The following is a 25,936-nucleotide window of genomic DNA, read 5'->3' as shown; positions in this document are numbered from 1 at the left end:
TACATCATGGCTAGGGTATAGAATTACATAGAGGTTATATTGATGGACAAATGGCTCGTGGACTCCCAAAAAATGAATCTAATGGACAAGCTCATTAAAGAAAACAATGCCAATCAAGCAGGGAATTTAATCCATGTGGCTGTATAGTGTTCAATCGGTATGTCCATTTTGCTTCAATCTGAAGGAGGATCTTGTTCCTATCTCCACCCCTTCTCAGAGGTGGGACATGGTCAATAAGGACAAAACGAAGGTCCGTTGGATTATGACCAGCCTCCAAAAAATGTCTTGCAACGGGTTGTTCACTTTTGTGATTCTTGATTGCAGCTCTGATGGCTGATTGATGGTTTGCCATCCTTGTGCGGGCATCGTCAGACGTTTTTCCCACATAAAATTTGGCACAGCTGCAACTCAACAGATATACAACATATTTCATTGTACAAGTCAACTGATGACTGATGGTAAATTTTTTCTTCTTATGCGGGTGACCAAATGTAGCCCCTGGAAGCATAGAGTTGCAGGTAGTGCATCCTGTGCACCGGTAACATCCCAACTTTTTTGGTTGTAGCCAGGTAGTCTCCTGATAGCAATGAATGGGATCTGTCTTCATGATGAGATCCCTCAAGCTGGTATTCCTTTTGTAGCCAACCCTTGGTGGTGCCCAATTAGATAGTGGCAAATTGGGGTCGCCTTGCAAGATATGCCAATGTTGACGAAGACTCCTCCCAGTAAGTCTTAAGTCAGGGGAATATTTAGTGACGAAGGTCATACGTGGAATGATAGGCTCATCCTTCTTCAGATGTGTCAAACTAGACTCCGTGCTTTTTTCTCTTGCCTGTCTGATAGTTCTTGGATGGTAACCTCTGTCCAGGAACGTTTTACTCATGGCTTCATGTTGTAGTGATTGGTTGTGACTGTCACTGTTGTTCCTAATGACTCTTGTCAGTTGGGCTTTTGGTATGGCCTGTAATAATGCTCCAGGATGGCAGCTAGTGGCGGGGAGAAGTGAATTTCTATCGGTAGGTTTGTGATAGAGAGTGGTACCTAGTTTGTTGTCAACTTTATAAATTTGTAAGTCTAGAAAATCTTCGGATTCATGATGATATGTAATTTTAAACCTCACAGGGCTATCCAATTGGTTCAAAGACATGAACCATGCAGTATGATCTTGTTCGGACCCTGTCTATATTATGAACAGGTCGTCAATATATCTTTTGTAAAATGCTACCTCTGTCTTCTGGTATACCATCATAGTTGTATGTTCATACTGTTCCATGTATAGGTTGGCCAGGGATGGGGCCACATTAGAGCCCATGGCCGTACCCATAATTTGTTGATAGAAAGATTTTTCAAAGCGAAAGTAGTTAAGGGTAATATAAAAAGAAATTCCTGAGGAGGAAAAAACTTTAGAGGATGCGCTTGGAACACAGGTTATCAAAGTAGGACCTAACACTTTATGATTGGGTTTGTACCCGTATGCATAAATAAAAAAATTATTGTTATAAACAGCACAGTGTTTGGTATGTGTGAAAAATTAATAATAATGACGAAAATAATTTGTGTGTAAAACAAGTGCTCAGGACAATTTGTGTATAATATTAGTGATACATTGAAATAATCAGATATCACAGATAAACAATGATATTTGTGGCGATGAGTAAAATATATAAAAAAAGTACTTATCAATGTCCCAAAAATTGCTGTGATGTAAAAAATAAGTGTCCAATCCTAATATGTGAACGGTGATGTGTTCAGGTGTTTGGCGTGCTCCTCTTGTGTCCCGCGGTGCGATGGATCAGGGTGTCTAGAATGGAAGATAAACAAGGGGCGCCAACATAGTGTGAATCGTTCAAACAACAAATATAAAAGTGATGTGCAAAAACCTACTCACAAGGAAAGTGGCACCTTAAATGAATAAGGTGCGATAAAGCAGGCTGACATTCAAATTCCAGCAGTCAGTACGCTGGAGGTCTCACCCAGAGGACCTGTGGAATCCAGATAGGCGTCTAGAAAGTAGCACCCACGTTTTTTAGGGCCAATGGCCGGACCAGGTGAGCTGCAAGCTGATAGGTGTTCTCCTGCTGCACTCACGCCACCGAGACTTTTCTCCAAAACTGACAGTGTCAGTGTATGAAAGGTTCCGTGGTAAAAGTCCTGTTTCAAAAACAAGTGGATCGTGGAAAGAAGCAAAAATACCGGGTCGTGGTATAAAACAAACAGTATTTATTTTGCAACACGTTTCTCAGTCTATTCCAGACCGTTGATGCCTGATGATGCCTGATGAAACCATTTGTCCATCAATATAACGTCTATGTAATTCTATACCCTAGCCATGATGTACTGCTTTGTGCATCTTCTTTTAACTGAGCCCATTTTTCATTTATTTATTTATGTATCTTCATCTATTTTTTGTAGTATTCTTCTATTGGTTTTTCCAGTACTGACTTATATTCGTTTAGTCCCTTGTGTGGGATGGCTTATTCAGACTCTATGATGTTACCGTCTATATGTTACCATGTTTGAGTATATGTGGCATCTTGCTCTATTTTATATTTGCGTGTACATCTCTGCAGCCTGACTGTTTATCTAATTGGTCACTGACTCAAGTATTTAACTCTTTGTGTGTTTATTTCTTTTTTTATATATTTGTTGGGTTTTCACTTTGTCTGCCCGTTTAGTGTATGCTCCATCAGAATTCCCCTTTGTTTTCCACAGTGACAGTGTGTGAGCGGCTGAATCAGCTGTCTGTTTGTTTACTCAGCTGGTAATACGTGATGACGCATCCTGCGCTTCCTCCTCTGGTTGTACGCTGCCACTGTGTAGTTTGCTCAGCACCTCCCTGCCGTTCGATATTACTGTTGAGCAGTTGAGCTGTGTGGCTCGAGTAGGGATGCAAGTCTGGATCTGCATTTGGGAATGTATGATGAGGCATCCTGCTCTCTGCTCTCCTATCATACACTAGTATAATGTACACTGTTAAACAGTCCCTCTGCCTCTATGTATTAGTGTGAGGATTACAGCTAAAGTTTCCGTCTCCAGAGGTGAGATTTTGGTGCGGATGCACCAGCCTCTAAACTATTGCAATATGTGTATATATTTATATATGCCTTAGTTAATCTATATATGATTGTACATATTTTTGTTGTCCACATTAAGCTTCTAAGTTTTTAACCTCTTTTTATTTCTTTGGTCAGTTGTCACTATGTTTCCATGCTTTCCTATTGGGTGAGCTTTGAGGGTGTGCATTAGGCTGTTTATTGTGGTTTCCATGACAACCACTTGGTGTTTTTTTTTATTCAGGGGGTGGGAAGTCCTCAGACTTCCTCAGGTCTGTGGAAGGGGAGTGTGTCCCTGAAACGTCACACTTGATTTATTAAAATATTTACTTAAAAGACCAGTGAGTGCCTTCCTTCATTCATATATATATATATATATATATATATATTCTTCAAATGCTTATTAGTCCAATGTATACATATTTTATGATAAAGTATCTTTTTATTCACCCATTTCTTAAAGGAATGCATGATAGAAAAAAATAAGCGCAAACAGTAAAGTTTTAACAAATGCTAAAATTGGTTCAGGTAGTTAGTAATACTTTAATCAGCTCCCTGGTCTATCCCTGCACGTCTATATATGAAAGCTGTCTATATAAAAAAGCATTAAGTATGACATTAGATATACACATAAAACATGTAAGCTATGCTTGGTAGAGACTTTGCTTTGCAGATGTGCAACTAGACTTGCAGACCTCATCAGTGACCCATATTTGCCATCATTCTGTGTGTTGTCATTGAAATAATCCCCTCATAAACAGCGATATGTCAGGTCTTTCTCCTACCTGCTCCCAGCACAAAGTACCATCCAGCTACAGGAGGCTTTACTCCCATGAGGTAAACATGTGACTAAATCTGAGGCACATGGAACAGGGTACTCCCCATCTACTTTATATGTAGTACTACATACCCCCCAACTGTCCCGATTTTCGTGGGACAGTCCCGATTTTAGGGGTCTGTCCCTCTGTCCCGAGTTGCTAGCCATCTGTCCCGATTTGCCCCAGGCATTTAAAAAAAAAAAAAAAAAAAAAAAAATTTTTGTTGTTTTTTTTTTAAAATTCTATTGGGCCCATACTCAAAAGCAGCTGGCTGTGCTCTCACAGGGTTAGATACCTGTTATATCCTGTGGAAAAGGAATGGTGTGTGGGTTAAGCAGGAGTAAGAAGGCTGTATACACTCTGACCACGGGTAATGGTGGCCTCTAACCTACCTCTGGTAATGATGATATCTAACCCCTGGTGATAATACTAGCATGCCTTCAGTTTTATACAATGAGCAGTGGCAGCCGCAGACTGCCAGCTAATGTGCCTGCCAACCCCAGGACCCCATACAATGAATTACAGATACCCATATATGATGTAGTGTGTGTGTCTATCTGTATCCATAACTGTGTGTGTGTGTGTATCTGTATGTATAAGTTTATACATACAGTGTGTGTCTGCATGTATAAATGTAAGCTATGTAGTGTGTGTATGTGTATCTGCATGTATAAGTGTGTATCTGCATGTATAAGTGTATGCTATGTAGTGTGTGTGTGTCTGCATGTATAAGTGTATGCTGCATGTATAAGTGTATGCTATGTAGTGTGTGTGTGTCTGCATGTATAAGTGTATACTATGTAGTGTCTGTGTATCTGCATGTATAAGTGTATGCTGCATGTATAAGTGTATGCTATGTAGTGTGTGTGTATCTGTATGTATAAGTGTATGCTATGTAGTGTGTGTGTATCTGCATGTATAAGTGTATGCTATGTAGTGTGTGTGTATCTGCATGTATAAGTGTATGCTATGTAGTGTGTATGTATCTGCATGTATAAGTGTATGCTATGTAGTGTGTGTGTATCTGCATGTATAAGTGTATGCTATGTAGTGTGTGTGTATGTGCATGTATAAGTGTATGCTATGTAGTGTGTGTGTATGTGCATGTATAAGTGTATGCTATGTAGTGTGTGTGTATCTGCATGTGTAAGTGTATGCTATGTAGCGTGCTACTGTGCATTTTTGCTGACTTTAAAGGCCAGAATCTAGAATATTAATGGGGAATGCAGAGAGTAGTTTTAAAGAATTTATTAATAAATGTGCAATTAAGATAAAAATATTTAGCAATATCTTTGCAAAGGCTAATTAAATACAGCGCTCACATAGCCATACCAGTGGTTTGAGCTTGTGTTTGATTTGCTGCCTAAGTGTATTAAAATATATGACTTTATTTAGAATTTTATTTTTATTACTTTGGTCTTATGATTTTTTAAGCCCCGCCCACCACATTTCAATTTTTTTGCAGGGGGGGTGTCCCTCTTTTTAATTTTGAAATGTTGGGAGGTATGGTACTAGTAATAACATGTAGCTTGATGCACAGAGCATGCCCTTACTTTTTACATACCTAAATAACTCCCCCTCCTCCTCTGATATCGAGCAGCTCAGTCTCTGCTATCTAGCCTGCTTTACCATCCTCAGCGTACTATCAATCATGTATTGACCACACTGGGGTCAATAGCAGCAAAGGGATGGGAGGGAGCCCGGTAAACACAATAAACGTTTGTGAAGGCTGGACTGCTGACATAAATCACACAGCCTTGAAGGGAAAATTCAGCACTTTCCTCAAAATGAACATCAGCTCTGCCTGTAGCAAAATAACACATATTAAAATGACTAAGTGGCAAATAAGCTTGTGTGCTCTGAAGAAACAGTGAGCTCTGGCGCCCCGGGCAGCTGCCCTGCTTGCCCGCCCCTAAAAACAGCTCTATGGGGAAGGATGTGGAGCCAGTGTTTAATGCCTTTACATTCCAAGAAGGGGAAGAGTTTGACTTTGAAATAGTCATGAACAAACTCAGTGCTCACTTTGTGCCCAAATGTAATGTGATTCATGAGAGGGCCTGTTTCCACAAACGCGCCAAGTGTGTGGGAGAATCTGTGGTTTCATTTGTATGCAGTCTGTATGAACTAGCTGAATTCTATGAGTTTGGTGTTGCTTAAGAAGAGCAAATCAGAGACAGATGCTGAGGTCTCACTGAAGCTACAGTTGGAGGCTGAATTGACGTTAGATGGGGCTATTAGGATGGCCTGCCAAAGTGAACTGGGGAAAATGCAAAGTGCTGACATGAGGTCTGAGAGTATTGTGGATGAAGTGCAGCAGTTCAGGAGAGCTGCAGGTGAAAGGCAGAGTGTGAGCGGTAGACCAAGGGCAGCAGATAAGCCCAGTAGCGGATGGGTGCAGCAGGCTTGTTGCACACGATGTAACTGTACCCATGATCAGAATGCCATATGCCCCGCTAAAGATAAAAGATTTAGAAAGTCCAACCGAAAGGGCCATTTTGAAGTGGTGTGTAAAACTGAGTCCATTAAATAGATGCAGGTGGGCACTGATCAGGAAGCTCAAGAAGTGTCCTTTGTAGGGTCTGTTGTTGAATGGTCTGGTTCAGACGAAGATTGGCAGGTTACCCTTACAGTAATGAGAACCAAGGTTGCCTTCAAGATTAGCACAGGAGCAGACATTACCGTTATGTGCCTTGCAGCATTCAAAAAACTGCCTCGACAGCCTCGGATGGCAAAAGTTACAATGAAAGTTCACAGTCCTGGAGGCCGCATTGATCGTGCAGGGAAATTTCTTGCTAGCTGCGAGTACAAACAGAAGAAATTCACAATGTGGGTAGATGTGATTAGAAGTCAATGTGTTGAGGCGGAGCCAGCGCTCAATGGAGACGGCTGCACTTCTGTGAGCTCCGGTCTCCATACAGGGCAAAGTAGCGCTAAATGTGTGTTTAACTGGCATCAAAGCACCTATAAATATCCCCGATCACACCCGAGTCCAGAGCATCAAACTGCGGACACATCAGATGGGGGACCCGCAACAACGGACTGGCCTCTTTCCGCTGACCTGATGGCACATGGGCAGGAAAAACCCAGGACCCGCAGTTGCATGTCAGATATGTGGGGAGCGACTTTGGCTATGCTGAGGCCATATGTGAGAGATATTAAGGTGAGATCTTGAGCCTACACTTACTTGGGATGATACTGGGAGCTAAAGATTTCATACTGACCACGGGGCCTGATGAGTGAACACTCCCGTTCGCCATCTTGGATTCTAGAGTCACAGCACACAGCATCTGGGGCCGGGAAGACGCAGAGCAACTGTGAGTACAAATGCTGATAGCAATAGCACGGCCTCAGGAGACATACACCCTTTACTGCCCCAGCAACCTTTTAAAGTGACATTACGCTTCAGTATACACATATAGAGAACTCCGGTTGTCAAATACTTTTATACCCTACCCTGCTCTACCACATGTGGGTTACAATAAGAAACTAGCAACTGTATGCAGGACTCTGGGCCTGCATGGGGATCAGACCGGACGCTCATCTTGGTACAGTGAGAAGCGTTGCTTGGCGCCTAGGGCCAGCGGAAAATAGAAACTTCTGTAAATGCCGTCTGTAAAGACATAATCACAAGGGACATATATTTTAATGCACCAGCTGCTCAATATAGAGGCTGAGAAAGTCTTGCTTATCTAAGATATATACCACACTACAATGGGCCACTTATGAATCCTGGTCATCAGCTGCACCTTATTTTCTGCATTAACGGGCTGTGAGGTATAATACATATATTTTAGAGTGCCCTAATTTACTGTCATACCCTGCTAAATATGTCTCCCAAAAAAGGCAATAAACCAGAAAAGCCGCCTAAAAAACAAGCTGTAGCAACCCCGTCTGTTAACAATTTTTTCAAGCATCTAGACACATCTGCTAAAAAGATCGCTACCCAGCAGGACATTAGAACTGATGCCTCCTCTGCCTCGTCTGAGTCGGAGGGAGAAGGCCCAGACTCTGCTATCTCTGTCCCTAGGGCCCTTCTGGACTCCCTACCTTCTAAAAAAGACTTCTCCAACTTGATCTGTCAGGTCAAACAGTGCATAAGGGAGGAAATCTCCGAAATTAAAAAAGATCTTTCAGACATGGGCCTTAGGGTGGAGAAGCTGGAAGATAGCACGGACCTCGCCAGCTCAAATATCACTTTCCTTAGATCTAAAGTTGCGGCGCAAGATGAATCCATACTACAAATGGAGAACAAGCTGGATGACTTGGAAAACCGAAGTCGCCGCGGCAATATTAGGATTAGGGGAATACCAGAGTCTATCCCACCGACAGAACTGGAGAATTATCTGCAAGAACTCCTCACACATATCATAGGAGTTGAACCCGAAGCCACGATAGCCTTAGGCAGATTCCACAGAGCCTTACGAGCAAAGCCACTGGGAGATCAACCTCCAAGGGATGTTATTGTTAAAGTAACAAGCTATCAGATCAAAGAGGAGATTATGAAAAAGGCACGCCAGAAATACCCACTTAGATTCAGAGCTGAATCTATCCAACTATATGAAGATTTGACACCTAGAACATTGCAGAAAAGAAGGGAGTTTAAATATTTCACTGCCAAGTTGAGACAACGCAATATTGCCTACAGATGGGGTCACCCATTCAACCTACAAATACCTTGGAAAGGCAAAAGATTAATCTGCGATTCCACAGCAGACATTCTGCGAGTCTGTAAAGACCTGGATATCTCACCACCATCCCCACAAGATGAAGGAATCAGAGAGATTGCAGGGAAAAGTAACCCTGCACCGCCACTACCACAGAGATCTGAGTGGAAAAAGATTCCGACAAAGTCCGTGACTCCAGAAGTCCAGAGCTCTGACTGTCTGCCCAGGATGGGAAAATGAACTCCCAGCCTTTTGAATCAGTTATTAATGACCATTTAGTTTTTTTTTGGCGAGGGGTTCCTGTCGGGGATCTGTCCTTATTGCACGGGCCTCACCTGCCATGGCCCTTCCCGGAATTTTAAGAAGGGGGGGGGCCGCGGCGGATGGGACCCAATTGGTAGCTCCGGAGGCGGTTGAACCCCTTGACTAGAGATCTTGGCAAAATCGTGTGAAGACAGGTATGAGATAAACTGTTTGAACAATGCTGTCTTTCTCAATTTGTCGATTGATGTATACATATGCTCAAACTGATGTATGTTATAATATGTTCTTTTACTTCCTACGTTTATACTGTGTTCTTTAACAGGGTTCGAAATCTAGTCTATGCAGTAGAATCTTTGATACCATACGCCCCATACTGCTAGTTATGCCACATATATAAAGCTAAAGTTAACATTTGTTGCCCGCTAGGGGTTTGTGTTCTCCCTTTTAAAAGAATACTAATTTTTGTTTTTTATGTTTGCACCAGTTGTGCAATTTGTTCTTGGATTATATTATGTTTTGCCTGCCTACAACAACACCGCCATTGGGTACTCCGCATTACACGAATGATTTCATATGATAGTTATTTTCCTCTGACTAGCTGGCTGATGCTACTTACACGTGAGAATCCAAAATCAGAAATTAGCAATTATGTCATCAGGTACTGATACTCAACACATACAAATTCTCACTCAAAATGTGAGAGGCTTTAACAGCCCTAACAAAAGGAACCTAGCTCTCCGGGACCTTCATAGGAGAGGGGGGAAAATACTCCTACTACAGGAAACCCATTTTAAAACAGGGAAGGTACCCAACTTCTTGTCCTCACAATTCTCGCAACATTTCCACAGTACAAACTCACATAAGAAAATTAATGGGGTTAGTATATTAATTCATCGATCAATCCCTTTTAAACTTCAGTCTTTAGATAGGGATAAAGAGGGTAGATATTTGGGTATAATGGGTCTGTTATATGGTAAGCCAGTAACCATTATCAATTTATATTGCCCCAATACTGGACAAGACCGCTTTTTCTCTAGCTGTACTAACAAAATATTAGATTTAGTTAAGGGCCCCTTGATTGTCGCAGGTGACTTAAATACTCCTTTAGTGCCAGATCTAGATAGCTCTAACCCAGCCACACGCCATAACCAGAAACTGCTTAGCTCTATATGGAGGGATATTAAGAAGATGACACTCCATGATACCTGGAGATACACACACCCACAAACTAGAGACTATACCTTTTTCTCTAACCCACAGAAAAGCCACTCAAGGCTTGACTACATTTTAGTGGACCATATGGCTTTATCTTTAATAAAAAACGCTAATATTAGACACACGGTATGGTCCGATCATTCCATGGTGGAGTGTAAGATAGCTTGGCCTTCGGCCCCTATCAAGCCTTTTACGTGGCGACTGGACAATGTTCTTCTCTCAGATCCTAAAGTGAGAGAGTCATTTGCAGAATATTTAGATATTTATTTTACCCTCAATAGCTCAACAGAAGTCGGTCCTGCGACGGTATGGGAAGCTCATAAGGCCTACATTAGGGGGGAGTTTATCAAACTCAAAGCCTATTAACGTAAACAGTCCCTTAATGATTATATCACACTAGCTCAGGAAGTTTCGGAGGCTGACTTGGCTCTGAAGCTCCATCCTGAAGATCAAGCCCTTGCTGACAATTTGCGGGAAAAGAGGGAGGTTCTAAACAAACATTTACAAATTGAATCGCAGAGGTACCAATTGTACATAAAACAAAAATACTATGGGGAAGGAAATAAATCCGGGAAACTTTTGGCAAGGACCTTAAAAAAACAGCAGGCCAGCTCATACGTACATTCCCTCAAAACTGCACACAACACTTCAATAGAAGACACGAGATCCATAGGTAAATCATTTAAAGATTTCTATCACAGACTCTACAACTTGTTCCCTAATAGACAGTTGACATCCCACCAGATGAAATGCGAGTCTTACTTAGACACCGTGACCCTCCCCAAGCTTACAGAAGATGAGGCAGCTCTGCTAGAGGCCCCAATCTCCAAAAGGGAAATATCAGAAGCTATAAAAGAATTAAAACCAGAGAAAGCCCCAGGCCCAGATGGCTTTAGTAATAGGTACTATAAGGTTTTTAGTCCCCAACTTGTTCCCCACCTGCATACTTTATTTAACCAGATTTCGGAATTCGCTACATTCCCTGAGACCATGTTGCAGGCTCATATATCAGTACTCCCCAAGCCCGGTAAAAAACCAGAGACCCCAGCAAATTTTAGGCCGATTTCTTTGTTAAACGTAGATCTCAAGTTATACGCAAAAATTTTAGCAAATAGGATTAATAAATTATTACCAACTTTGATTCACTATGATCAGGTAGGGTTCGTCCCACAGAGGGAAGCCAAGGATAATATAGGTAAAGTATTAAACTTATTAGAATACCTTAAAAAATCAAACGTCCCCTCGGTCTATCTATCGACTGATGCCGAAAAGGCGTTTGATAGATTAGATTGGACTTTTCTACAAACTACACTCCAGAAATTTGGCTTTCCCAAGACTTTTATTCAAAAAATACTTGCATTATACTCCAACCCCTCTGCCCAGGTTAGGGTTAATGGGGTGCTCTCTGACCAGTTTGAAATTAGGAATGGCACGAGGCAGGACTGCCCGCTCTCGCCCATCCTCTTCATTTTGTCCCTAGAGCCACTAGCTATAAAATTACGTGAACACCCCAACATAAAAGGCATTGACATCCAAGGGGAAAAATATAAATTGGCAATGTTCGCCGATGACATACTCATGACCCTGTCGGATCCAATACACTCCTTACCACACGTTCAACACGAACTACAGGCCTACGGTGCAGTGTCAAACTTTTTGATAAATACTAATAAATCAGAACTGTACCCAATCAATCTCTCAGAGGAGGAGATACAGGAGATCAATCACACCTTCCCATATAAAATTCAGACCAGAGCATTGAAGTATTTGGGGATTTTCCTCTCTAAAGATATTGAGACTTTACGAAAATTGAACTATGGCCTTCTGCTGGAGGAATATCAATATTTGATATCTTCTTGGCTCCCAAAACAGAATATTTCCTGGTTAGGGAGAATTGCTGCCGCAAAAATGACTCTGTTGCCCAAAGCCCTTTATATCATGCAAGCATTACCAATACCGGGGGTCTCAACAGACATCAGTAAATTACAAAACATCATAGACACTTACATATGGCAAAGAAAGCCACCTAGATTAGCCAAAAATACCCTTTATAGACTTAGGGAAGAGGGCGGGTTGGGGGTCCCAAACCTGCACTTTTATAAACTAGCGATTACTTTAAATAAAGTAGTGGAATGGTGTAGACAGGAAAATGGGTCTAATAAGAGATGTGTTCATCTAGAGTCCCAACTTTTGAACACCTCCTGCATAGGCGAAATATGCTGGGCACCTCATAAACCTCCATTAGAATTAATAGGAAAATACCCAATTATTAAAGAGACCTGGTCAACGTGGTTAAAAATACGTAATTCACATAAACATGTCACTTCAAATTACTCACCTCTGACAACACTTTACCCAAATAGGGAAATTCAATTAGCCTCCTGGGGAAAACAGCAACATCCAAATCTGCCCACAAAACTACTGGACCACACGCCGGTGTTTCTGTTGATGGACAGAGGGCGTCTAAAACACAGAGATGAATTGCTACTACAAGGCATTGACCAATTCCAATCTTGGTTTGTGTACCACCAGGTTCGACACTATCTATCTATACATAAATTTAAACAGGATATGTCTAGAACACGCTCCACGTTTGAACGTTTGTGCACATCACAGCAGCCCATCAAAAAAGTTATCTCCATAATGTATAAAGATATTCTTAAATCACACTACCACACTAAGCCAAACTACACATATAGATGGGAAAAAGAATTGGGGATAGAAATACCCCATAAAAAATGGGTGACATGGTTCCAGGCGACAGCTAAATCAGCACACTCAGCGACAGCTCTTGAAACAAACATCAAGATTCTTTCTAGGTGGTACCTGACCCCCAGCAAATTAAAACATATGTTTCCAAATGCTAATAATAGGTGTTGGAGAGGGTGTGATCAGGAAGGAACGATGTACCACATATGGTGGGAATGCGACATGATACACACTTATTGGACACATATTCACAAACTAATTTGTAAAATTATTGGGGTCGAATTGGTCCTCTCACAGGAGGGGGTCTTGTTTAATGCCAAGCCGCTTATTCCCTGTAAAATTAGAAGGAACCTCTATCAAATTTTATTAAATGCTGCAAAAAGGCTTATCCCACAGCACTGGAAGAGGGCCCAACCTCCCACGATTGCCAACTGGTTGGACTTAGTAAAGAACACCCTAGTCTTGGAGAGGTTATATTATCTTAGAACAGGTGGTCTAGACACTTACCATGATATGATATTTCTATGGGAACAATTCTTAAATGGTGAGAACACATCAGATAGATAAATGCTCATAAAAAAGAGGGGAAATATAGATACACATCTGATAATAAAAAATATAATATATTATAATATGTTCATGGCAGGTTGTTTAATATGATATGTGTTATTTTGATTTACTCAAGCATTCGAATGCCCATTGTACTTACATGTTTCTCTTTGAGATTATGGACACACTAAGGTTGATGCTAGCTTAAGAGTAATATTAAGGACTTTTGTAATAGCTGGACTTAGAGATAGAGATAAATTCTCAGAACCTACTTCTTTTTTGCCAAATGCTTGAGTCATAATATGAGTACACCGGATTGGTTTATAATGGTAACAAATGTGGCTATATAACTGAAAATGTACCTCCTAGGCCTGTTTTGTGATTGTACCCAAAGGCAAAATTGTTTCAACCTTTCTAATCTTGACATGTTGTACATCTGATTTACTATTTTTCTGTTTGTTTTGTTTTGAAAAACAATAAAAGAAATAAAATATAAAAAAAAAAGAAGTCAGTGTGTTAACAATCTATTGAGCAGGAAAGCAGCCTGTGGTCTGGGCCTTGTTGCCAGAGTAAATGAGATTAGTGAAGACATGTTTGGTGAATCAGGCCTGCTAAACTGCGAGCCAGTCCGAATAGCACCTAAAGTTGATGCAGTCCCATACAGCATTACTACTCCTCATAGAATTCCATTCCCGTTCTTTCCTCAAGTGGAGAAGGTACTTCTGCGAATGATGAATATGGGAGTTATTGAAGATGTTGTTGAAGCAACTGACTGGTGTGCCTCCATTGTGCCCGTTGCGAAGAAGAACGGGAAGATACGCATCTGTGTAGATTTGAAACGGCATATGTGCTGCTGACGCTTGAAGATATAGCTCCGAAACTGGCTGGGGCGAAGTTCTTCTCCACACTGGATGCTTCCAGTGGCTTCTGGCAGATACCTCTAGACCCAAATTGCCGCAAACTGACTACCTTTATTACACCGGTAGGTCGTTTTTGCTTCTGCAGACTCCCCTTCAGGATATCCACTGCCCCTGAAATCTTTCAAAGAGAGATGAGTTCCCTCCTGAGGGACCACGTGGGCACGGCAGTCATCATGGATGACATTTTAGTGTATGGGTCCACACTGGAAGAACACAATCATCGATTGAGCTATGTGCTGCAGACCATTAGAGAGTCTGGGCTGAAATTGAATAAAGAAAAATGCCATTTTAGAAAATCTGAGTTATGTTATTTTGGGCACATCATCAATGGAGATGGTATCAAGCCAGACCCCGACAAAATCCTTGCTATTAAACAGATGAAAAGTCTTTCTGATGTACATGAGGTGAGACAAATATTGGGCCTTGTGAATTATGTGAATTATGTGGGCAGGTTCCTACCAGATTTATCTACAATATTACACCCTATTACCGATTTGTTGAAGAAAGATGTTGTCTGGGTCTGGGGACCTCCACAAGAAGAAGCTTTCTAACAGGTCAAATCCCTGCTGTGGTCTGCCCCAGTGCTGGGGTTCTACGACCCTTCTAAAAAGACTGTGGTTAGTGCCGATGCAAGCAGTTAGGGGCTGCTCTCCTGCAGCTGAATGAGAACAAACTACAGCCCATCACCTACTGTTCTCGTACACTGATGGCTGCAGAATGGAAATATGCCCAAATTGAGAAAGAGTGCCTGGCTGCAGTTTGGGCCTGTGAGCGCTTTCAGCGTTACCTAGTGGGCCTGGAGAAGTTTAGTCTGGAAACTGACCATAAACCACTAGTTCCTCTGATCTATTCCTATGATATTGACAAGACACCCCTAAGATGCCAGAGACTTCTGATGAGGCTGCTCAGGTTCAACGTTCAGGCAGTGCATGTACCGGGGAAACAACTGGTAGTGGTGTATACACTTTCCAGGCTCCCGCTGGCTGCTGCTGAGGAATCAGATGTGAAAGTGTACATGGATTCAGTTCTGAAGATTTGGAAGGGGCAGCACATCTGCCCTATCCTCTCTCTAAAAGCCAGCACACAGTACAGTGATCGATAAAGTGCAGGCTTTTACAAAGAAGACAAGGCACGTGCACTGATTAAAGTTGCTCTTCACAGGCAGTGCTCATTTAAACCGTTGCTTTATTTAGAGCCACTGGTATTTTTGCAGTGGAAGCGTTCTTGGTGAGAAACTTGCCCTGGGATATGCTTACAAGTTGAGGCTGGAGGAGAAGACCTTGTGCCGATATGCTGCCTCCTCTTGTCAGCTGTGGTGGGTCTGCGAGAACAGTGCTTATTGCAGGTCTTAGTAACTAACAGACTGGTTGCGTCTGAGCACTGCTTAGATCAGCTTGTGATGTCTAAACATTAACTCTCAGTGCTAATGTATATTAGCTACTTATAGCTAGCTTTCTCTGCATTCATGAACCCACGAAGTAAATAGTAAATGGACACTTAAAAAGTTTAATTACTTAAATGATGGTAATTACTGTGTGTTGTTGCAAGTGAAGGGCAGTGATTGTTTCAGTGTATTCTTCTTTCCCTCCCGTCTTCTCTCCCTTCTTTTCCTTTCTCCCTCCCTTCCTGTCTCAACTCCCTTCCTCCCTCAACTCACTCCCTCCCTCAACTCCATCCCTTCTTTCTCTCAACTCCCTTCTTTCCAACTCCCTCCCTTGCTCCCTTCTTTCACTATTTTCTTTCCCTCCCTTCTCTCCCTCCCCACTTTTCTCTTTCTCTCCCTTCCTTCTTTCCTTCCCCTCCCTTTTCTCCCTCCTCTTTTCTCTCAGGGAGAAAATGGTATGAGAATGAGATGCATGCAATTCAATCCAACTGTATGCAAGTGTTTTGCTAGCCCATTTTCTTTTGAATTGTTATGAAAAAAAAAAATGACACACTGACCCAAAAAATATTAAGGGGAAAAAAGGCCTAAAACCTTAGTGTGGGGGGCAACAGACTTTTGAGTGCCTAGGGCACTCACAGGACTTGATTTTGCAATGATTATTTATTCATAAACAAACGATTCCATTAAAAAAAACGAGACAATGTGATTGTCTGGATTTGTTTCCACATTTTGTCTCTCATAGTTGAGGTATACCTATGATGAAAATTACAGGCCTGTCTCATCTTCTTAAGTGGGAGAACTTGCACAATTGGTGTCTGACTAAATACTTTTTTGCCCCACTGTATATATATATATATATATATATATAATTCTAACTTCATGCACTCACTGCCAACATTTTATTTTATCACCATTTTTCAACCGTCGGGTGTCTCCTCCATCAAATATTCACAAAGACTTTCAAGTATGAGGCACTCACAGGACTTGATTTTGCAATGATTATTTATTCATAAACAAACGATTTCCATCAAAAAAACAGAGTCGACGTTTCGGCTTATAACTTAAACCATTATCAAGACCATCTTAGAGATATCAGTTCAATAGCTCAGCGTGTCAAGAGCTCAGATATCAGTTCAAGAGCTCAGCATGTCACGCAGCTCCGTAATGGCGTTTGACACACTGAGCTCTTGAACTGATATCTCTAAGATGGTCTTGATAAAGGTTTAAGTTATAAGCCGAAACGTCAACTCTGTTTTTTTTATGGAAATCATTTGTTTATGAATAAATAATCATTGCAAAATCAAGTCCTGTGAGTGCCTCATTCTTGAAAGTCTTTGTGAATATTTGATGGAGGAGACACCCAACGATTGAAAAATGGTGATAAAATAAAATGTTGGCAGTGAGTGCATGAAGTTAGAATAATATATATATATATATATACAGTGGGGCAAAAAAGTATTTAGTCAGACACCAATTGTGCAAGTTCTCCCACTTAAGAAGATGAGAGAGGCCTGTAATTTTCATCATAGGTATACCTCAACTATGAGAGACAAAATGAGGAAACAAATCCAGACAATCACATTGTCTGATTTGGAAAGAATTTATTTGCATATTATGGTGGAAAATAAGTATTTGGTCAATATCAAAAGTTAATCTCAATACTTTGTTATATATCCTTTGTTGGCAATGACAGAGTTAAAACGTTTTCTGTAAGTCTTCACAAGGTTGTCACACACTGTTGCTGGTATGTTGGCCCATTCCTGTATGCAGATCTCCTCTAGAGCAGTGATGTTTTGGGGCTGCCCCTGGGCAACACGGACTTTCAACTCCCTCCAAAGGTTTTCTATGGGGTTGAGATCTGGAGACTGGCTAGGCCACTCCAGGACCTTGAAATGCTTCTTACGAAGCCACTCCTTTGTTGCCCAGGCAGTGTGTTTGGGATCATTGTCATGCTGAAAGACCCAGCCACGTTTCATCTTCAATGCCCTTGCTGATAGAAGGAGGTTTGCACTCAAAATCTCACGATACATGGCCCCATTCATTCTTTCATGTACACGGATCAGTCGTCCTGTTCCCTTTGCAGAGAAACAGCCCCAAAGCATGATGTTGCCACCCCCATGCTTCACAGTAGGTATGGTGTTCTTTGGTTGCAAATCAGCATTCTCTCTCCTCCAAACACGACGAGTTGTATTTCTACCAAACATTTCTACTTTGGTTTCATCTGACCATATGACATTCTCCCAATCCGCTTCTGGATCATCCAAATACTCTATAGCATACTTCAGACGGACCCGGATATGTACTGGCTTAAGCAGGGGGACACGTCTGGCACTGCAGGATCTAAATCCCTGGCGGCGTAGTGTGTTACTGATGGTAGCCTTTGTTACGTTGGTCCCAGCTCTCTGCTGGTCATTCACTAGGTCCCCCGTGTTGTTCTGGGATGTTTGCTCACCATTCTTGTGATCATTTTGACCCCACGGGGTGAGATCTTGCGTGGAGCCCCAGATCGAGGGAGATTATCAGTGGTCTTGTATGTCTTCCATTTTCTAATTATTGCTCCCACCGTTGATTTCTTCACACCAAGCTGCTTGCCTATTGTAGATTCAGTCTTCCCAGCCTGGTGCAGGTCTACAATTTTGTTTCTGGTGTCCTTCGACAGCTCTTTGGTCTTCACCATAGTGGAGTTTGGAGTGTGACTGTTTGAGGTTGTGGACAGGTGTCTTTTATACTTATAACAAGTTCAAGCAGATGCAATTAATACAGGTAATGAGTGGAGGACAGAGGAGCCTCTTAAAGAATAAGATACAGGTCTTTGAAAGCCATAAATCTTGCTTGTTTGTAGGTGACCAAATACTTATTTTCCACCATAATATGCAAATAAATTCCTTCCAAATCAGACAATGTGATTGTCTGGATTTGTTTCCACATTTTGTCTCTCATAGTTGAGGTATACCTATGATGAAAATTACAGGCCTCTCTCATCTTCTTAAGTGGGAGAACTTGCACAATTGGTGGCTGACTAAATACTTTTTTGCCCCACTGTATATATATATATATATATATATAGTTCAAAAAAGAGCACTCTCACCTTGAAATCAGCTGCCAGGGTGCCAACAATTAAATATAATGGATAGAAGAAGGCACTCTCTGGTCTTTTAAGTGTACTTTATTAGAATAAGCGTGACGTTTCGGGGACACACTTCCTGAACTTATAGCAAGTTTAGGAGATGAGCATTGTGGAGGTTATGTCCCATAGTCATGGGTTTTAGCAGGTTATATTTTTCTTTACCGCAGCGGGCAAAGGATCTCCATGGCAATGGCGTGCGACTTCTCAGGTATGTCCCTGGACTGTGACGTCAGTCCTTTTGAGCCATGGCAGCTGTGAATGCGGTGATGCCGCACGCCATGGACATGCAGACAATCAGACTCCTGAGCCGATCGGTCATGTAGATGACGCTTATGTCGCTGATTGTAGACTTACAAGGTAATCCGTAGCTTCTGTACAGATCTGCTCCTATAGTAACTTACAATATAGAATATATATGTCAGTAATATATATCGGCATCTCCACACATTACTGGTATGTGTACAGTAGTATGATTGTATTAGTGGGCTTTGTCTCTGCTAAATTTATATATTTAGGTATTTATGCACATACAGTTGTAGAGCACAGTATTTAACATTGGTGATACGATGTCAGTAATATTGATCTTTCACTTTACACTTTATTCCTACATATATGATATGGATCTTATATATTTTATTATGTGCACTGTGTATATATATTTACCTATGTTATTTGCATTTAGTATGCTATGCATTTACTGATATTTTTGTTTTGTTTTGGATGATTGCCATGACTACGGTTTTGGCACAATTTCATCTCACTGGGGGAGGGGCCTATATTGTTTAAATAGACTCCTGTGTTTTGTGTTTGCTTGTCTGAGGAAGGGGAGTGTGTCCCCCCCCCCCCCGAAATGTCACGCTTATTCTAATAAAGTACACTTAAAAGACCATATGTATACATTTATAAACATGTATACACATACAGACACATATAGACACTTTGTTTAATGGCAGTTATCATTATGGCACATAACTAGGAGCAGTTAACAGGCCCTTGCATTATTAATGTTTGAACCAAAACAGCCATTACATTTTCTACAGCTATGATCGTTGCATAGATCAGAAAGTATAAAACTCACAGCAGTCCTGCCCTAGAAGCTATGATTTGCCCTGCATGATGAAGTTTGGCGACCACACTGAATGCATGTAATAAACTGTGACTTGTGATGCTACAGGAGATGCTGTAGGTTCGATCACTGAGATGATCAAATGTTGTTACCTTGTGTGCAAGATATTAAATATAGTAACTATTATATTATTGATCAAACACTGTGAGGCCCATTTATCAAGCTCTGTAGGGAGCTTGTGGGTCCGTGTTTCTGGCGAGTCTTCAGACTCGCCAGAAACAGCAGTTATGAAGCAGCGGTCTAAAGACGCTGCTCCATAACCCTGTCCGCCTGCTCTGAGCAGGCAGACAGGAATCGCCACAATTCAACCCGATCGAGTACGATCGGGTTGATTGACACCTCCCTGAAAGCGTATTGCTTTCCGCATTCAGCGAGGTCTTGCGGACCTGATCCGCACTGTCGGATCAGGTCCGCATGACCTTTGACAAATAGGCCTCTGTGCGTACAGTAAGTATTGGTTACTATCATTTGTAAAGTGCCAGCAGAATCTGCACCATTGTACAATAAGTAAAAAGACAGTAAGGCAGAGTAGGGCAGATGGATTATAGCACCCTGCTCACTAGAGAGCTTGAAATCTAAAAGTAATGGAAACTGCTATTTTCAATAGTTATGTAACTGTAAATACCTGCTTCAGTGGGCTGACATGAAGGTTTTACAAAATCTGTATTATACCAAATTATTATCCAGGATAAATTCTATTAGCTACATCCAGCAGTGCTTGGACAGCAGGGCTTATTTTAATAAACATTCTCATTGCACATTAACCCCTTCGCTACCGGGAATTTCAGAGAAAAAGTACCAGCATTTTTTTTTTAGCATTTTTGCTATCATTCCGTTTAAACAGAAATAGATCCTTTTTTTTTTATTAACCTGTGAAAGCTATATATATTTTTTAAAGCAGACAATCCAAGGTATGATCTATGACCATTTTGGTATATTTGATGATACAGTCATAAAAACAATTTTTCACAAACTTTAGGTTTTTTACTGAAATTATTTACCTACAACTACTGCAGTCATAAGACAAATAGTTGTAAAAGCTTTTCTGAGATCCACATTGTTCATAAATAGCAGACTTGCATGGCATTGCAATTGTTTTTTAACAATTAGAAGGCTGCTAATTGGAGCTGTGCACCACACTTATGAATTGATCGGCAGTGAAGAGGTTAATCAGTTAGCTTGTAAGGTTAATATTTGCTTTAGTGTAGATATTACCCTCCCACCTGATGACTCCCACCCCCAGATCCTTACCTGATCCCTCACAAACAGCTCTCTCCCCTCCACTGGTAACCACCATCTTAGGTATTAGCAGATTGTCAGCCAGTATGCAGTTTAGGGCTTTTTTTATTTTCTTTTTTTAAAATATATTTATTTATTAATTTCTGTAGTGTAGGGGTCCTCCTCACTCCCTCACCCTCCCAGATCCCTCAAAACAGTTCTTAAACCTTCCCCCCTTCCACTGCTAACCGCCATGTTTGTTACTGCCAGCTAGTCTGCCAGAAACAAATTATGTTTTGTTTTTAATTTACTGTATATTTGTTTTTTGTTTTTTTTTGTAGCGTGGTGACCCAACACCCTCCCCTCTCGAAGATCATGTTTCTTCTGTAGCGTTGGGTCCCCCCTCCAGCCAATATTGTTCCATAGTTGCCCCATACCTTCCTGTGCCTTCATTTATGTAGTGTAGAGATGACCCTGCACCTCCCTCCCCCTCCTCCACCTAGATGCCCCCTCCTTCCCTTCAACACCTTCCACCAGCACCATAAAAGGATTGTTACAGAGAGTGACATAGACAGTGTCACTCTCTGTAGCGATCGGCGATCTGGCTTTATATGGTAAGGAATGCAGGGACCTTAGCATGTGCCACAGTGTTGGATGTAGGTACTACGTCCAATTTACGCAAGGGGTTAAAGCCTGGAGAGAGGGGTTCTCCTTGCAATATTTTGTTTAATTGAGGATTTAAAAGTACATTTTTTCATGCTTTACAAAGAATCGTAAGATACTTTAATAATATTTTTTTCAAAATATATATTTCCGGCCATATAACTAGAAAATATTTAGCGCACAGTAATTAAATTATGACTGTATATCCTTGCTTAGATTCATATTTCAGCAGGGTGTGTCTGAGAGTGCAATTTAATGTGAAGTGTATGGGAAAAAACTTCATTTTTAAAGATTGTTACATTTCTTATAACAAAGCACACATAAATATACAATATATAGAGGTTGGTTTCATTGAGTGATTTGTTCCATTGAAACAATGAAGTTATTTCAATCTATCCAGCATTTACTTATCACTGCACAAAATAATGTTTACTGTGCAAGATACTTAAAGGGATACTAAACACCATTTGTTTAATGATTTAGATAGAGCATGCAATTTAAAGCAACTTTCTAATTTACTCATATTATCAAATTTTTTTCGTTCTCTTAGTATCTTCATTTTAAAAACAGAAATGTAAAGCTTACGAGCTGGCCCATTATTGGTTCAGAATCTGGGTGGCGCGTTTGCTGATTGGTGGCTAAATGTAGTCACCAATCAGCAAGCGCTACCCAGGGTGGTGAACCAAAAATGGGCCAGCTCCTAAGCTTACAGTTCTGCTTCTTCAAATAAAGATAGCAAGAAAAAATGATAATAGGAGTAAATTAGAAAGTAGTTTTAGTATCACTTTAAGAAAATCTGTTTTAATTTTTATAAAAATAACTGTAGTGTGGATATAGATTGCCAGCAAACATCCTAGAACATTAAAGAATAAGATTATGTTCATGTTGACATGATTGCCAAGGCAAGTTGTGTTTTAAAAACTTAATTAACTAAATAAAGGTATTTTAAAAATATGTTTGCCAAAATGTTTTCTAAATCTTGCGGTCATAAATTTTGTTTTCTCATGTTTGTAGCGGTTCTGGTTTGTTGTACAAGATAATATGTGTTTAATACAATTACTGATGTTAATTACACACTAGCAATGGATAATAAAAGAGAGATGAAGAAAGACTCAGCGAATCGAGACAATTAAGGATAATTTAAATGTGTTTTGCTAATGTGCAAAACCAATGTTACATTCAGCAATGGTTTGTGATGCTTGGCAGGTGGAATTTTAGCAAGTCCTTTTAGATGTTGAATTTGATAAGCGAAAAATGTGCCCATAAATGTGTTAAGTATTGTGATTTTGGATTGTGATTGCTTTGAAAGGGACTGTCCAATGTATGGGGACATTTTTTGACTCTCCGAAAATGCATTATCAGTGCAGAGAAACAATGGAAAATGTGTGATTGTGACCACACTGACTGACATTAAAGCCTGCTCATCTGCGTAAATTGTCATGCCGATAATTATGAAATAGATTGTGATCTACCCCATAGTCCTCAATCCTCCAAAATGTCCCAATGTAAGAGAGAATGGCATAAAGCAGTGCTTCTCAGCTCCAGCCCTCGAGTACCCATAACAGGCCAGATCAGGTGAAATAATCAGCTGCTGGGTGAGAGCAGATTAGTAACCATGGTTACTGATCAGCTGATTATTTTACCTGTGCACTAATTAAGATATCATGAAAATCTGTTCTGTTAAACTTGAGAGCTGGAATTGGGAAACACTGGTAAAATCCTGACACCTTTTAAAGTTTCACATGGACACGACAATGTTCTAGTATCTGTGAACAGAAATCGCAATCCCTGTTTCCATTTAATTTATGTTGGCAGGTATAATACTGTCTGTTCCAGCTGAATTACTGCTGCTATTAAGGGGACGGTTTAGTCATTTTTTAAATAAATGTTAATAATAACTTTTAAAATGGTTTATCGATAAACATTCAGTAAAATTGTACTTTTCAATACCCCCTTTACATAGAAAGTTGATCTCCATTTCCATAAACACAGGGGCCATGTGAAGCTGTCAGTATCGGGATAACTCCTGGACATATGCTGTGCGTGGTGATACGCACAAGGCTTTAAGCACATGCACAGTAGTTAACGCATTTCTATGGAGCTTACTTTCTTTCTGACAGATGGGTTGACAGTTGCGATAAAAGGGATCAGTTTTCTCTGTAAAACAACATCTGAAGTATTCCTCTGCATATAGAAAGTTAATTTTTTAAGCGGTAATTGAGTCTTTTTATTAAAATAAAATACCAGAAAAAAGACCCAGGTGATAAGTGCTTTATGCTGATTTTCTTCAGAGAATTATTCCTACCTAAACCAAGCAAATTAAATGAATATAAATCACATGCGCATACACCCTGCCTGACAACATTTTTTTATTCCATGGCAGGTTTCTAAGCCATAATCGCATCACCTCCCTGAAGGCTGGCATCTTTAAGGACCTTATCTCACTGGAATGGCTGTAAGTCTTTCCTTTGTGCGTCTCAGCAGGCAAATCATTTTCTCAGCTGTAAAGGTGATATGAATTGCATAAAAATATAGTTTATATTAGAATGTATGTGTATACCATGCAAGGAAAAACAGCACCTTTAACACCATGTATTTGAATTGGATAGTGCAATATTCATGAATCCTTATTTTTATTAAAATATAAACCTTCTAAAAACCATATGGATATTGTGAATATGTGTTGTTGATCACAGGAGCTTCAAAATCAGCTTTCTCCAGTCGAGTCTTCACTTATTACTTTCATAGTGCCAGAACAGATGAATTTTACCATTAATTAATGTTTTGCACATTTTTAAGAGCCTTAGTTAGAGGTGAAATTTGTCATTGGCTGTGTATTTACCAATGCTGTGAAATGAATGGTTATTTTTCATTTTATTGCAGCAATATTTCTAATATTTGACCTTGTTTTTTTACTTTTATATTTTGTATGGTGTGTGCCGATGACTGAAAGCACCAAGCTGATGCTGTAGAAATAATTATATGAAATCACTGTTAAATTCTAATAAATTCTTCCTCAAATATTTGTATATTTCTTGATTTTTGTTTTCTATCTGTTTTATTCTATTAAAGGGATTTTTCATTATTGCACAGTGGTACGCATTCTTCTCATTCTGCTTCATTTTCTATATTTATTTTTCAGTATTTTTGACAACAACAAAGTCGCCACAATTTCTCCTGGCTCCTTTACAGGACTGCAGTCTCTCTATTTTCTGTAAGTGTTCCATTAATACATCCTGCTTTTTGGGGTAATATTACCCATACTGAAAAAAAAAAGTATGTTTGTGATTAGTACATGTTCAAATAGTTATAAATTCCTCAAACTACAGAATAGGAACATGCCCTTTTATATTAAAACCCTCATTTCATTATTTTCTTTCACACATATGAAGACAATGGGGACATTGTAAATGCATTATACATTTTTAGAGAAGGCCAGAGACTAAAACATAGTTCTCATAAGTCTGAAGAAGTAAGGTGAGAACCCACAGGCAGATACACTGATAGTGATATTATTTAAACTAAAGAAACTAGTATTCACAAATAACCTGCCACAACGTGAGAGGAGCGTAAACACAATTACCTGACTATGGGTAACTTTCTTGTAGTAGGTGACACTTTTTACAGGTTAACTGTTAAAGGTATATAAAACAGTCTGTTTCATTGTTGTAATTAAAAAAACGCTAAGCAGCGGATTATACATAACCGATATATGTGCAATATGTATTATTCATCATTTTAAAAGTATTTTAGCTTTTATTAATTTATTTTTTAACTTAATTTTTTGTCGTGTCCATAACATCCTGTCACAGCCCTACAAGGTGGTCTCTATAGAAAGGCATATCTAGTATAAATCTTCTGGAGTAATGTATCTGCTAGAGTAATATGAGCTGGTTTACTATTCAGTGAATCCTAGAGAAATAGGAAGTCAGCTGTGCCCATGCTCAGGAGAGGACAGAATGCAACGAACGTTAACAACATGTCAGCTCCCTCATTTTCCTGAGGGCAGGGGCTTCTGAGAAATTTTAAGTGCTCATTTTGCAAGAAAACAAGTTGTTTGCTATTGTTTTTTGTTTCCAGTCTAATTATTTTCTTGTCTTGATCTTCTTCAGGTACATGATGAACAATTCCATCAGTAAAATCCCCCAAAATTCCATCTGTGCAGAAATGCCCGGTCTTAATTGGCTGTGAGTATTTTATCAATATTTTAGTAATATAAAAAGTTG

General features: G+C 40.2%; 1 protein-coding gene across 1 annotated transcript in view; it reads left to right on the top strand.

The window, feature by feature from the left end:
- Positions 1–25,936, top strand: part of LOC128660144 (relaxin receptor 1-like) — a 291,316-nt gene that overhangs the window by 174,526 nt on the left and 90,854 nt on the right. Inside the window, exons 7-9 of the mRNA XM_053713798.1 lie at positions 24,094–24,165; positions 24,853–24,924; positions 25,823–25,897. Of these exons, the coding sequence (XP_053569773.1) occupies positions 24,094–24,165; positions 24,853–24,924; positions 25,823–25,897 (219 nt within the window). The remainder of the gene's footprint in view (positions 1–24,093; positions 24,166–24,852; positions 24,925–25,822; positions 25,898–25,936) is intronic.

Source organism: Bombina bombina, chromosome 1 (genome assembly GCF_027579735.1).
Source record: "Bombina bombina isolate aBomBom1 chromosome 1, aBomBom1.pri, whole genome shotgun sequence".
In the NCBI taxonomy this organism is placed as follows: domain Eukaryota; kingdom Metazoa; phylum Chordata; class Amphibia; order Anura; family Bombinatoridae; genus Bombina; species Bombina bombina.
Note: the sequence above shows the minus strand (reverse complement) of the source record. Positions and strands in the feature narration are given on the sequence as shown.